The 15,000-nt window shown below is 44.3% G+C and overlaps 2 protein-coding genes and 1 long non-coding RNA gene across 4 annotated transcripts in view; 1 reads left to right on the forward strand and 2 right to left on the reverse strand.

The window, feature by feature from the left end:
- The window catches only part of zer1 (zyg-11 related, cell cycle regulator), a 16,830-nt gene extending 15,215 nt beyond the window's left edge, over nt 1–1,615 (forward strand). The window contains 1 exon segment of the mRNA NM_212901.1: nt 707–1,615. Within this exon segment, the coding sequence (NP_998066.1) occupies nt 707–764 (58 nt within the window). The 3' untranslated portion in view covers nt 765–1,615.
- Nucleotides 1,616–2,687: 1,072 nt separating this feature from the next.
- On the reverse strand, nt 2,688–5,305 carry LOC147838670 (uncharacterized). The gene is made up of 2 exons (XR_015519762.1): nt 3,270–5,305; nt 2,688–2,857 (listed from the first exon to the last, which is right to left on the reverse strand). It is a non-coding gene; the product is annotated as an uncharacterized LOC147838670 (long non-coding RNA).
- Nucleotides 5,306–6,305: 1,000 nt separating this feature from the next.
- Nucleotides 6,306–15,000, reverse strand: part of si:ch1073-398f15.1 — an 11,612-nt gene continuing 2,917 nt past the window's right edge. Inside the window, exons 1-4 of one of the 2 annotated variants that reach the window (XM_087300436.1) lie at nt 12,758–15,000; nt 11,218–11,744; nt 10,110–10,933; nt 6,306–8,349 (exon numbers count right to left, since the gene is read on the reverse strand). The exon at nt 12,758–15,000 is cut by the window's right edge and continues 7 nt beyond it. In XM_087300436.1, the coding sequence (XP_087156562.1) occupies nt 7,237–8,349; nt 10,110–10,244 (1,248 nt within the window). In that variant the 5' untranslated portion in view covers nt 10,245–10,933; nt 11,218–11,744; nt 12,758–15,000 and the 3' untranslated portion in view covers nt 6,306–7,236. The remainder of the gene's footprint in view (nt 8,350–10,109; nt 10,934–11,217; nt 11,745–12,757) is intronic. The other variant, XM_087300435.1, reaches the window with a different exon arrangement.

The raw sequence follows: 15,000 nt of genomic DNA on the forward strand, positions 1-15,000 counted from the left end.
AATCATACACCGGGCGCAATAATGCGCAAGATGGACTCATAGCAGTGCGGTTCTAGTTTGCCCCCCTCCGGCCCCCCTTAATTTGGATGCACACAGACTTTGGCATAGATCATTAGAATAGAGCCCTCAGTCTTTTATTAGGACTTTTTTAGAGTTAATTCTGAGTTACCAGCAATCAAACAACACAGAAATGTAGAGTACAGGAAACCTGACGCTCAAAATGAAAGCTGTAGCAGTTACTCTGTTAAACCAGCAGAAATACACCACTGAATAACAGCACAGATGATGCCTGGAGCAGTGAAGCGTGCTGTCAGTGTGAGTCACTCAATCATTCATCAACATGAGCCAAACACAGGATCATGACGAGCTGTGATGGATTACAGTGCTGGATTTATCATCATCAGTACTGAAGCTCCGTCCTCAAAGTGTTTTGTGTACATTTTTAATAAGATTACAGTTTACAAGTTCAGTTTGTTGAAGCTCAACATTTCTTTCATTGCTGTGTTTCTAATAAATGTTGAGGCAGTGACGTCTGTCTGCCCCCTCATGCTGAAACAAAACTGACTCAGTGCGTGACCCAATAACCGTAGTGTGATCCCAACTGTGAGATCTGTGATCCGTTACACCACTGCTTACTATGGTAGTCAATATTACTGTACATTTACTGTGTGTGTGTGTGTGTGTGTGTGTGTGTGTGTGTGTGCAGTAAAGTGATGGAGCAGTGTGAGAGCTTTAAGGAGGACCCGATGGACACCAGCAGGTAAAGCGAGAGAAACACCTGCGTGAGGATCTTCACTGTCTGACAGCAGCGTTCAGGAGAAACACACTCCAGAACACACTACAGTGAGCCCAGCAGAGTGTGTGTGTGTGTGTGTGTGTGTGTGTGTGTGTGTGTGTGTGTGTCGGGCACCTTTCTGTGTTGCACATGGGCCGCGGCAACAGCTGCGATATCTAGGGGTGTTTTTCTTTGTTTTTATTTGTTATGTGCCCGAGTGTGTGTGTGTATGAGTGTGTGTGTGAGAGATGGTTCATCAGAGACACAGGATGTGTGCAGATGTGTGTGTGTGTGTGTGTGTGTGTGTCCAGTATAAGCTTGATGAATCTCCTCATGGTTCTGCTCTCTGTGATCATCAATCGTCTGATGGATCGGTGTGATCAGGACATCAGGAGCATCTCTGGAGGACACCTCTCTCAATGTTCTCTGCATGTTCTCTGGACATTTTCGGGATGTTCTCTGAACGTTGTTGGAATGTTCTCTGGATGTTTTCTGAGCGTTCTCTGGATGTTCTGATGTAAACACTCCTGTGAAGGCTGCCGGCAGTGGACGCTTCATCAGTACAGTGGTTCTCTGCTCGTCTGGAGCTCCTCTTTCTCCTGCGTTGTGTTTTTAATCCTCATATCCTCTTTTATTTGTGCTCTCCTGAAGGTGTGGGAGCGGCGCGAGCGGTCAGACCTGCTTTATCTGCTGTTCAATGTGCCGCTTGTTTTTCTACACCGCTCTGAACTGCAATAAACCCGTGATGTACTGAAGTCAGACGTCTACACAACACTGGCTGTAAAGAGAGATGAATATTCATGATGATGATGATGATAATAATAGTTGTCCAACACTCTGTTCCGCTGGTCTGCTGCTGTCTTCATTTCCTGCTGCTGGTGTTTAGTACAGTATAAACTACACTATAGAGTCTCTGTTTAATCTCATTAAAGGCACAGTTCAGCTGAAAATCAATTAATATTCATAATATGTCATTAATATTCAAACCTGTCAGAGTTTTCTCCAGCATTCCTCAGGATATCTTCCTTCGTGTTGAGCTGAAGGAGACTCTCAGGAGTGAACATTAGTGAGTGAATGCTGACAGGATGGAGATCTTTATAAATGCTGAAGCGCTCGAGTGTGAGGAGATGATGAGGGAATGCTCATATTTGGGTGAACTGAGTCTACATCATGAATTTAAACAGACTCTTCATTATTTTAGATGTTTAATTATCTGTACTGTACTTCTACTAACGTCTTTCTATTATGAAATGGCCATGTTCAAGGTCTGATTTCTTTAAAAATCAGTGATCTCCTCTGCCTGATGGGTATATGATGTGAAGTGGGTCTCAGACCACACCAGAGGCACTGTGTTACATTACATTTTCCCCGCCATGTGCTGAAAACATGACCATTTTCTTGTACCCCAGTGTTTCCAATGGAGTTTCTGCACTCGCCTGCTCATCCTAATCTACACCAGAGGTGTCCAAACCCGATCCTGGAGGGCCGGTGTGCTGCATATTTCAGTTCCAACCCCAATTAAACCCACCGGAGCAGGCTAATCGAGCGCTTTCAGAGAACTAGAATCTTCCAGGCGGATGTGTTGAAGGAAGATGAAGCTGAACTGTGCAGGACACCGGCCCTCCAGGACCCTGTTTAACTATTTAACTGAATGTATTTCAATGACATTACCACATCAGTGCTGTAAAAGAAACCTTCTGAAACGGACAATAGTCACATTAAGCTTTCACCAGAAGATGATCATTGGCAGAAGAGCACCGGCTCTGCATATAGCCCATTACTGAAGCGTCCGCAGGCCTGTTTAATGGAGGATTGCTTCATTTGTTGTTGCGAAAGCAGTTTTGGTTTAATGTGTTGAAGGGGTTTATTTTCAGATGCTGTTCAACAGAATGATCTTTACTGCACTCGTGCAGAAGTGATCAGATGAAGAGTTTATTTGCTTTGTGTTGTGCACATCATAAACCTGGAGCTTTCGGTAGTGTTGAGAAGCATTGAGTGTTGAAGAGGACACTTGCAGAAAACTCTTCCATCTGTTTATGCAGAGGAACTCTACACTCACTGTTGAAGTCTGAAATACCCCCCCTCCCCAATTTCTGTGTAACGGAGAGCAGATTTCTCCAGCACATCTCTAATCATAACAGTGTTCATAACTCATCTCTAATAACTGATTTATTTCCTCTTCATCATGATGACAGTAAATAATATTAGACTAGATATTCTTCAAGACACTTCTATACAGCTTAAAGTGACATGTAAAGGCTTCACTAGGGTAATTAGGGGAACTAGGCAGGTTAGGGTAATTAGGCAAGTTATTGTATAATGATGGTTTGTTCTGGAGACTATCAGAAACAAATATAGCTTAAAGAGCGAATAATGTTGAGCTTAAAATGCTGTTTAAACTATTAAAAACTGCTTTTATTCTAGCCCAAATAAAACTAATCAGAAGAACAAACATTATCAGACACACTGTGAACATTTCCTCAATCTGTTCAACATCATCTGGGAAATATTTAACAGAGATATATACTATAAACTGGGTATTAATTATAGATAATGGTGTATAATGTGTGGTATTAGCAAAGACGATCTTATCTTCAGTTCAGAGCTTCAGTGAAATAGAGGCTGGATTAAAGTGTCTGTTCAATGCATAAATGTCTCTGCAGTATACATGCATAGACAGACAGACAGACTGCTGTAGTGTTCAGTTTACACAGCCCTTTCCAACAGGGATCATTTAAAATGCAGGTCTTTATTCAGTCCTGTCCTGAAGAAGAGATCTTACATCAGTGCTTCACAAACACTGCAGAATGCTCCTCTTACTCAGAGTTTCTGTCTCGTTTCCAGTCTGAATATTGACAAACTCTCAGCATTTCCCAGACCAGCAGATAATATAGTGTTGTGTTCAGAAATAATGAGTCAACATGACGCGAGTTTCTCCTTCAGGAAACAACACATGTGTTTAGCCCATGACAGTATGTCTAGATCACAGGTGTCAAACTCAGTTCCTGGAGGGCCGCAGCTCTGCACAGTTTAGTTCCAACCCTAATTAAACACACCTGATCAAACTAATTGAGTCCTTCAGGCTTGTCTGAAACCTACAGGTAAGTGTGTTGGAGCAGGGTTGGAACTAAACTGTGCAGGGCTTCAGCCCTCCAGGAATTGAGTTTGACACCCCTGGCCTAGAAGATGCCTGTTGATTGAGCTGGTTGTGCTGATGATCTTCAGTGTTTTCTGCTGTGTGCTGATGAGTGAACAGTTCAACTGAGGCAGTTTTATCCTCCATCTTCAGTGTTCCAGCATCTCCTGCAGATCTGAACTCTGTCCAGCAGTGACTGTGCTCTGATAACATCTGGACTTTAGCAGATTTCCTCATTTTGGGATTCGTGCTTTTCTTTTCCTGCATTTATTTCTGCTGTTGAACTGCATTATGGGATCTTGATCTTTCTCCTGCAGCTTTTAATCTTGAACAGTGTGTGAACTGTGTGTTTTCTGCATGCGTGCAGGGCTGTATTGTCCAGGTTGGTGGTGTATGTTACGCTACAGAAACCTCATAAGGTCACACTTTACTTTGAGGGTCAGTTTGTTGAATTTAAGTTATTTTGCATCTCATTCTCATCAGATTATCAGTAGACTGTTAGGTTGGGGTTGGGGTTAGTAGTGTGTTATTTTACACACTTATTTTTCTAGATATTATCTCTCATATTATTTTAAATGACTTAAATGTCAATAAAAGTCACTTTGTTAAACTGTAGAGTTGAATTCATCATCAGAAGTGGACAGATCAGCATCCCATAAAGCAAATAAACACGAGCACTGTTCATTAGCAGATATATTTACTGAGCAGCTTCTGGGGATGATTGATGGACTCGCTGTCATTAAAGAAGGTGTAAAGTCTTAATCTGATGCTCCTGAAGGAAACGGCAGGCTTTAAGAGCGGTGCTGGAAACCTTCACACAGGAGGAAGATGGCAGCATCTGTTCTCATGTTGTGGAAATATTGTTTTCAGTTTAGTTCAGCAATAACAGACAGAACATGCATGTTTCCCAGATTACAGATTATGTGCACTTTATTTATTGACTGATTCTGGGTTTTCACCTTTATTGGATAGGACAGTAGAGAAATTGACAGGAAAGCACGGGGAGCAGAGAGAGGGGAAGGATCGGCGTAGGACCTCAGGGCAGGAATCAAACTCGGGTCGCCGTAAGCACTAAAGTGCATGTGTCGATGCACTTTCCACTACGCCATTGGCACAAACAAGTGCAATTACTGTTGATGATTAGTTTGTGAAAGTGTTCACCCCCCGGCTCTTAATATATGTGTATATTGCATGATGATGTGAGCTTTGTGTTTCATGATGTCTCTCTTCATCTGGAGCTGGTGGAAGCAGATCTGAAGTGGATCCTGATCCTGATTCTACCTGAGCAGCAGGTGAGCGTTCACATTTATTAATGAGTGATGTTGATCAGCAGAGTCTGCATTTCCTGCACTTAACCCCTTGTGTGCTGTTGGGTCGATTTCTTCCACTCTGGGTAAAAGTATGTCTATGTATATATATATTCACATTTACCTGTTGAATTCAACCAGCTGGCCATGAGTGTTTGGCTAATGTAATGTAAAAATAACTCAAGAGGTCTGCTACGACTAGTTTAATATTTGTTGTAATCTAACAATTCTAAATTGCTGATTAGATTGAACTTTTAATTTGCCAGAATAATTTAATTAAGTTTTCACAACAGGAGAATGTTGAATTAATTACATAACTAAAAAGAAATCTATTTAAAGGGAAATGTGTCTGTTAATTAGTTTGAAACAATATTTAACTTGTAGTAATGCAGAGAAATTGGGTTGATAACCACATTTTTCCACACAAATGGAGTTCTGGGTTTTAAAGCTCCTCCAGACAACTTTTAGGCAGACTGTTTGGCACAAAGGACATCTTAAGGTGAGATATATGAGTTTTATTTAGGTTCTAAGTCAGTTTTCTCTATTCCACTCGAGTGTTGGCGACTCCTGGTAAATACAGTTAGTGTTAGCAGTGTTTTTTTCTCGCTTTTCTTGAATACACAAGAATTTGAGGAGGAGGTTGAGAGGGAAGTGATGACCATGTCCATCATTGGTGATCTGTCTAATTTGGAATTTAACCACAAGATGGAAACCATCATGGTTGAGGGCATCAGAATGCTAAATGGAATGGAAATCTCCAGTGCTCTGCTGATGGGCATTATATATAGTCTGAATCTCAGCTTCCTCAAGGAACTTAAACATACTTGTGAAGTTTCTCAAACTTGATGGACTGAAGCCCAGTGCAACAGTAATGCGTCTCCAGAGCAGTATTTGCTGAAGTCTCCACGTATTTCAGAGTAGATTTGGCTCAGTTTGTTGCACTTGATGTTGTTTTGTATCTGTAAGTCCATGCACTGATGTTTTTGGTGTTTGTCATACTGTTTATTTGGGTCAGTTCACATTTTTGTTTTGTAAAATACTGAAAACTGGGGTTTAAAATGAATAAGAAATTACTGGAAAACAAAAATGTTGTTGTTAAATGTATTTCTTACAAGTGACTAAAACAATCAATTTAAAATCGTACAAAAATATCTAACAATTTCAGCTGCTTCATTTATTTGAGCTTCTAAACTTGGAAACCTGCATGTATAATTATAGTTCAGTACATGACACTGGAGTTATTTTACATTTTAATTTAAAAAACATTAGTTGAAACAACTTCATTTTTTTGAGTACCCAACTTAAAAAATAAAGTTTATGCCATGTAAAAAAGCCTCTGATTGAGGAGGAACAGGTCGTTCGGCTAACATAATGAAGGTTGTTGTCTGAACTTAATTTTGTCAGATTGTAACTTGAAAATATCGATGCAAACTGTTGCGTATTTTTTTATTTTTTTGTTGGGTCTAAAGAGTATTTTTTAGAGTGTTCATAAAGTATTATATACAAATCTGAACACACACACACACACACACACACACACGCACACACACGTGAGCAACATCTGTTAAATGAGACGAGTTATGCTGAATATGATCTGTTCATGCACCAGCAGAGTGTTCAAGCCATGATGAAGTGTTTGATCAGAAAAATACAGGCCATAATAATCCAGCCACCTGCGAATATTCACAAATGAGTGACAGTAGAGCACTTACAGACGTCTGTTTCTAAGGTTTCAACATCTAAATCAGCCACAGAGTTGATCTGCGTGTGTGTTATTGCATCGCTGGACTCAAGCCTTTCACTCGACTAGAACTTCCTCAGTGTTCAGCTGCTGCGGCACCGTCTGATGAAGAGGAACTGAATCATGACTGAACTGTGCACACTGAGAGTAACCTGAACTGCAGGTGTAGTGCAGTACTCTACATGTCCAGCAGGTGCGGCTCTACACCACAGGTGCTGTATCCACTGAGAGTCATTCACAAATCAACATGTCGGCTGAGTCTCATTGTATTTTCACATCAGTTGTGTGTCGGAGGGAGAGAGGGAGATCCAGCATCTCCATCATGAGCCGTTTCAGACAGTGAAGCGTCTGTGGGCTGACCTCTAACCTCTGCCGTGTCCTCCTCCTGCTCCTCCACAGGCATCAGTGCGCTCAGGTCCAGGAAGGGTTTGTGTGGAGCGCTCGCGGCTCTCGCCGGACTCTGGGTCAGGACTGGTTTATCGCTGGGTTTCCGCTTTCCTTCATCTGATTTGAGCGCAGCAGCTCTGAGCGCCGGCAGCTTCTCCTCCCACGCCGGACAGTCCTCACTGATCTCCACCGGGAGGAACTCATCCGAGAAGTCCTCAGTCTCGTCTGCCAGTGTGTGTGTGTCCTCTGAGAGTGTGTGAGGGTGGCTGGTGTGTGTATCGGTGTCTTTAAAGCTGACCCGAGGTGTCCTGATGGTGAGCGGCTCCTCTTCCGGCTCCGGCTCCGCAGGTTGGCATGGTGATGAGGATGCGCTGTTTCTGAAGAAGTCTGTGATCTCCTCTGTCTCCTCCTCATGCTTTTCTCCTCCTGCTTCTTGCTCTCGGTGGTCCTCCAGATATCCGGCTAGTCTGACGGGCCCCTGCGGCTCCACATGAGCCGGCTCCGGCTTCAGGATTCTCTCGGGCCCCCGTGGAGCCTCCACCTTCAGCACAAACTTCTCCAGGTATCCTCTGTCCTCAGAGTCCGACTGCTGGCTGTGGAAGGACTTCTCCGAGGCGGCGTCTTCATCCTCATCCTCGCTGCGCTTGGCTCTGGAGCCGACGGCGTCCGCGTACAGGTCCGAGTACAGGAACGCCAGCGCTTTGGGCTCCTCCAGCAGGATCTGGTCGATGATCTTCGGAGGCCCTTCAGGAAGGAATACGGGTGTCAGAACGGGTTCTTCAGTGGTGAACAGAGCGCTGCCGCTCTCCTTCACTGAGGGCTTGCTTGATTCTCGCCCCCTGGTGGACGCAGAGTCGTGATCCATCGGGTCTCCACCTCCGCCGTAAAACACGTCGTCCAGATGTTCTCCGGAGATGTCCAGCATGCTGACCGCAGTGCGCACTTCTGAGGGAGCTTCCTCTTCTGGAGGATCCGCCTTCTCCTCCTGCTGCTCGCCGCTCTCCTGTGTGGCGCAAGGTTATATTAGTACACCACAACTGTTCATCAGGAACACTGTCAGTCACTGATCAACTAAAGCTGGCTGAATTCAGTCATGAGTTATCCAGAATCATCCCTGCACTGGACCTGAGTAATGATAGAGCCTGTGGCTATTTAGAGGAGTTCCTGTAGATGGCGCCAAACACATCAGTCCCGCGCATGATTATAAACAAAAACACTTTACACACACAATACAGCTATTCTGAACTGACAACATCTATAAACTAGGCATATTTACCTGCATGTGTCATCATTAATAAGTAATTATTCGTAATTCTAATCTGTGTAAACACTTAACTGTAGTCGACACTCTGAGACACTCTGGGCTCTATTTTGACGGTCCATGTGCAGAGCGCAAAGCACAGGGCGCAAAGGCTTTCAGGGCGTGTCAGGATGCGTTTTTGCTAATTTAAGGACGGGAAAATCCGCTTTGCGCGATGGCACATGGTCTAAAAAGTTGAGCTTATTTTCTTAATAAGTTATAGGTGTGTTTTGAGAATAATCCAATCAGAGTCTCATCTCCCATTCCCTTTAAGAGTCAGCTGCGTCACGCCAAGAGCGCATTCGCTATTTACAGGACGTGAAGTAAGTCTAAGTGGAAAAACTGAGCATTTCACAAGCAAACAGTGAACAGTTTTGTCATTTTCTCATTTTTTCGTGACAATGAGAGATAATGGATCTACTTTCACTTTCGCTCTTGGATAGGGAAACCTTTACACACAGACATCAATTAGTCTATAAATAATTAATTGCAATTGTTAAGCGCAAATATTCGTTTCAAAACTATTTCTAAATTCAGTTCTAATTTCCAGCAAACGAATAAATGAACAATAATAATGAAGTGTGCTCAGAAACCTGAGTTATATCCAAATACACATGCTGCGCCCGATATGGTCTAAAACATTTACATTTAGTCATTTAGCAGACGCTTTTATCCAAAGCGACTTACAAATGAGAACAAATATAAAACCTGACAGGTGGACAAATCTAAGCTTGTTTTTAATAAAACAAATATAAATATGGATATAATAAATAATACTGCTAATAATAATAACATTATACAAAAGCAAATTGTTATGAATGAACTGAAAAAGCCTCCCGAGATGAAGAAGACATAAAGCAGTGATTTTTCATATTTATGTAGGCTAGAAAATAATGTGTTTTGTAATATTTTAACCCTTTATATTTATATCCTATGTCTATTCTTATTATATCCTATATATATCCTTAATATTTAAATGTTTTCACATGTAAAGATGTTTGCCTATTGCTCTCTTGTGTGTATTAAGCAGTGTGTAAGCGAGGCGCAACTCTGCGCTGGAGTTTAGACCGGGTTTGTTTTGGTGTAATGAAAAATCTATGATAGTTTCTCAAAATAGCGACGCGCCAGCAGTCCGCCTCAGAACACCTTCCTTTTTAGAGCAGAACGCCTATGAGCGCACATATGAGCGCTAATGCATTTGCTATTTAAACAGCGTAGCGCAACGCCTCAAAACCACTCTTGCGCTAAGCTGAAACTACCAAAAGACTATTGCGCCGCACCTTGCGCCACACTGCGCCGGGTGTATGATAGCGCGCTATGAGCTAAAGCTGAAGTTGTATAAAGCTAAGTATAATATGTGGACAGAATGAAAGGAACGAAACGGTCAGTGAAGCAATGTGAAACTGAAGAGAAGCGTACAGAGAATGCCAGACACTCAGAGAATGCAGTGCTGTGTTAATAACCTGTGTGTGCGGCGGTGCTTCCTCCAGCGCTGCGGCTCCTGACGGCGCTCGGCTGTCCAGAAGTGTGAACTTCTCGAAGTAATCTTCACTGGCTGCTCTGCGGGTCAGCTGTAGCGGTGGAAACATCACAGTCATACAGCAGCAGCACTTCCACAAACATGCAGTGCGAGTAGAGTACAGGTGGAGTAGAGCAACCCTTCTGAAAGCACTCTATTACAGTGTGCAGATGGATCCTGTCGCCCACATCACTGCTCAGTGGAAGAACACAGATCACTAATATAAGCATCTATAATGAGCTGACAGAAGACGAGCTGATGTCACATGCGCAGAGAAACCTGCAGAGATATTCAGCTGCAGACACACGACCCAGGCCACAGCCAGCCCTGCATCAGTGATGCACATGACCGACTGACAGGCATGTGGGCGCACTCAGATCGCCCCCTAGTGGGTGATCACTGAGCAAGTTTCATCGTTTTATCCTGATCTCAGGTCAGTTTCAGGCTTTTGAGGATTGTTTAATGAGACGTTTGTAAAATGAAAAGGACTAATAATAGTTCAGAATAGCTAATAGTCTATGTTAGGCCTGATTAGCAGAGCTCATCGTGCAACAAACAATATATAAGCCTTTTATTACGCATACACTTAATGTTTTATAGTATTAGATGAAAAGTGCAGTTACACGGTTCAGCTTCAGTTTAACATTCACAATAATTTAGAAAGACCATTCTGTTGCATGTTTTACAAGTTTTTGTTGCATTTACATGCTCATTTAGGGCGGAGCTATCTGTTCTTTTGGGTGGAGCTATCAGTCTTTTAGGGAGGGGCTATTAGTTCATTTTTCAGGAGCTATCAGTCCTTTAAGGCGGAGCTATCAGTCTTTTAGGGCGGAGCTCTCAGTCGTTTTTCAAGGTGCTAACAGTCTTTTAGGGCGGAGCTATCAGTAATTTAGGGTGGAGCTATCAGTCTTTTAGGGTGGGGCTACTAGTTCATTTTTCAGGAGCTATCAGTCCTTTAAGGTGGAGCTATCAGTCTTTTTTGAAAGGCTAACTGTCCTTTAGGGTGGAGCTATCAGTCTTTAGGGCGGAGCTATCAGTCCTTTTTTAGGAGCTATCAGTCCTTAAGGGTGGAGCTCTTAGTCAGTTTTCAAGGAGCTAACAGACATTTAGGGCAGAGCTATCAGTTTTTTGGGGGCATGCTATCAGTCCTTTAGGGTGGAGCTATCAGTCCTTTAGGGTGGAGCTATCAGTCCTTTAGGGTGGAGCTATCAGTCCTTTAGGGTGGAGCTATCAGTCCTTTATAGTGGAGCTATCAGTAATTTAGGGAGGAGCTATCAGTCCTTTAGGGTGGAGCTATCAGTCCTTTAGGGTGGAGCTATCAGTCCTTTAGGGTGGAGCTATCAGTCCTTTATAGTGGAACTATCAGTAATTTAGGGAGGAGCTATCAGTCCTTTAGGGTGGAGCTATCAGTCCTTTAGGGTGGAGCTATCAGTCCTTTAAGGCGGAACTATCAGTAATTAAGGGAGGAGCTATCAGTCCTTTAGGGAGGAGCTATCAGTCCTTAAGGGTGGAGCTCTTAGTCAGTTTTCAAGGAGCTAACAGACATTTAGGGCAGAGCTAGCAGTTTTTTGGGGGCATGCTATCAGTCCTTTATAGTGGAGCTATCAGTAATTTAGGGAGGAGCTATCAGTCCTTTATGGTGGAGCTATCAGTAATTTAGGGAGGAGCTATCAGTCCTTTATGGTGGAGCTATCAGTAATTTAGGGAGGAGCTATCACTCCTTTATGGTGGAGCTATCAGTAATTTAGGGAGGAGCTATCAGTCCTTTATGGTGGAGCTATCAGTAATTTAGGGAGGAGCTATCACTCCTTTATGGTGGAGCTATCAGTAATTTAGGGAGGAGCTATCAGTCCTTTATGGTGGAGCTATCAGTAATTTAGGGAGGAGCTATCACTCCTTTATGGTGGAGCTATCAGTAATTTAGGGAGGAGCTATCAGTCCTTTATGGTGGAGCTATCAGTAATTTAGGGAGGAGCTATCAGTCCTTTAGGGTGGAGCTATCAGTCCTTTAGGGTGGAGCTATCAGTCCTTTATGGTGGAGCTATCAGTAATTTAGGGAGGAGCTATCAGTCCTTTAGGGTGGAGCTATCAGTCCTTTAGGGTGGAGCTATCAGTCCTTTAGGGTGGAGCTATCAGTCCTTTAGGGTGGAGCTATCAGTCCTTTATGGTGGAGCTATCAGTAATTTAGGGAGGAGCTATCAGTCCTTTATAGTGGAGCTATCAGTAATTTAGGGAGGAGCTATCAGTCCTTTATGGTGGAGCTATCAGTAATTTAGGGAGGAGCTATCAGTCCTTTATGGTGGAGCTATCAGTAATTTAGGGAGGAGCTATCACTCCTTTATGGTGGAGCTATCAGTAATTTAGGGAGGAGCTATCAGTCCTTTATGGTGGAGCTATCAGTAATTTAGGGAGGAGCTATCACTCCTTTATGGTGGAGCTATCAGTAATTTAGGGAGGAGCTATCAGTCCTTTATGGTGGAGCTATCAGTAATTTAGGGAGGAGCTATCACTCCTTTATGGTGGAGCTATCAGTAATTTAGGGAGGAGCTATCAGTCCTTTATGGTGGAGCTATCAGTAATTTAGGGAGGAGCTATCAGTCCTTTAGGGTGGAGCTATCAGTCCTTTAGGGTGGAGCTATCAGTCCTTTATGGTGGAGCTATCAGTAATTTAGGGAGGAGCTATCAGTCCTTTAGGGTGGAGCTATCAGTCCTTTAGGGTGGAGCTATCAGTCCTTTAGGGTGGAGCTATCAGTCCTTTAGGGTGGAGCTATCAGTCCTTTATGGTGGAGCTATCAGTAATTTAGGGAGGAGCTATCAGTCCTTTAGGGTGGAGCTATCAGTCCTTTAGGGTGGAGCTATCAGTCCTTTAAGGCGGAACTATCAGTAATTAAGGGAGGAGCTATCAGTCCTTTAGGGTGGAGCTATCAGTCCTTTAAGGTGGAGCTATCAGTCCTTTAGGGAAGAGCTATCAGTCCTTTAGGGTGGGGCTATCAGTCCTTTAGGGTGGAGCTATCAGTAATTTAGGGTGGAGCTATCAGTCCTTTAAGGTGGAGCTATCAGTAATTTAGGGTGGAGCTATCAAGCCTCCTTTCCACTGCACATGCCAAATGACAAGTGACAGAGCGGACATCAGTCATTTCCAGTGGAGAGTAGTGCGGGAGCTGTGTGGAGTTCTGATCATCTCCGTATGCAGAATTTTTGGATGTGTTTTGAGCTGCAGAAGTATTGAAATGTTTAAACTCCTGCGACTGGAGCGTATGCGTCCGGCTGCCCGGATGTGATGTATGTCTAAGCAGGTCCGCGTGTGAGAGGTAAGAAATAGTAGTTTTTTCGTTAATTTTGGACTCAGAAAATTAATGAATCAAGCATCTGTGTTCATGAAGAGCATGTTTAACGCTGTCTCCACATTCCCTCCAATACTTTAGCGGTCTGAGTTTCTAGTGTTCATTCAGTCATCCCTGCTGAACACACAGAGAGTAAAGGCTCTTGTGCACTCCTTCATTTCAGACACCGCCAGTACAGCTTCTCTCCATGGTGCAGACAACACTGAAGATTTGTGCGTATTCTGACAGTCCTGTCCAAATGTCGTGTGCAGTGGAAAGCGGCTCCAGTCACGGGGCTATCAGTCCACTTTCTTTGAGGGTCTATCGGTCCTTAAGGGTGGGGCTGTCGGTGAGTGTCTCCTGTCTACTGTGATTTCACTCATTCATCAGTGTTCTTTATTTTGTTAGCAACACGCATCTTTCTGCAATCCAATCAGTTCCCGGAGATAAGAGAGTGCAGTCTTCTGTTAGATGGACACCTCTACATGTCAACATCTGTGACCGCGGCTGCCTCCTCATGCTTTATTGTCCATTACCTGTGTAAACGGACTCTTCACATCTCAGTGGAGGAATACAGGAGTGGCGTGTGAGATCATTGAGCATGCAGTCATTCAGCAGATGCTTTAGTCCAATGCGGCTTACAGTTGAGGAGGCATTCAGTGATCAGCAAGACGAGGCGACACACACAAGAGCAAGCAGAGCATGCTGGGAATGTGTGAGGCTTGAGAGCTCTGCACCTCCAGCCATAATGAATCCACCAGTGGTGAGGTCTCGGTCGTGTGTCTGTGATTGTGTCCTGAAGTGTGTGTGTGTGTGTGTGTGTGTGTGTGTGTGTGGATCTGCATCTGGATGTTACTGTAAATGTGTGTGTGTGTGTGATCTGTTCACCTGTATGTGCGGGAGCGGCACTGGCACCGGCACCGGCGGTTCTGGAACCGCAGGACGCTCCTCAGGCTGTTCCTGCAGATCTCCAGACTCCTCCAGGGTCTCTGTGGGCTTCACGGCCAGCGTCTCCTGCAGGTAATACAGCTGATCCTCCAGGCCGCCGCTCTCCTCCTCATCCACCGTGGAGACCCCGGCCGGAGCGATGATGTTCAGGATCTCCGAGCCCTCAGACACTAGACTGAAGATCTGCTGGTGTGTTTCTGCTCTGTGCTCCTCGGGCTCCTCAGTCAAGTTGGGTTTGGACACCTCCACCATCGCCGGCCGATCCGCCTCCGCCAGCACCTCCAGGGTGACCTGAGGAGCAGATTTGGCTTTCTCGGACCGGTTCCTCCGGTTTCTTCTGGTCTTCAGGGCTTCATCCATGATGACGATGATGCTGCCGGCGGCTGCAGGTGAGCGGAGACTGCAGGTCAGGTCTGAAGCCCACGGCGTGCCGCAGCGGCTGGAAGAGGAGCAGGTCTCCCACTGGATCCCGCTGTCCTCGCTCTGCACCGTGACCATGGAGAAACAGCGGTCCATCATCACACACTGCAGCTTGGGCTTCACCGCACCGTCCTGCACCAGCGC

This window comes from Danio rerio, chromosome 21, assembly GCF_052040795.2.
Source record: "Danio rerio strain M-AB ecotype USA chromosome 21, GRCz13ab, whole genome shotgun sequence".
NCBI lineage: Eukaryota > Metazoa > Chordata > Actinopteri > Cypriniformes > Danionidae > Danio > Danio rerio.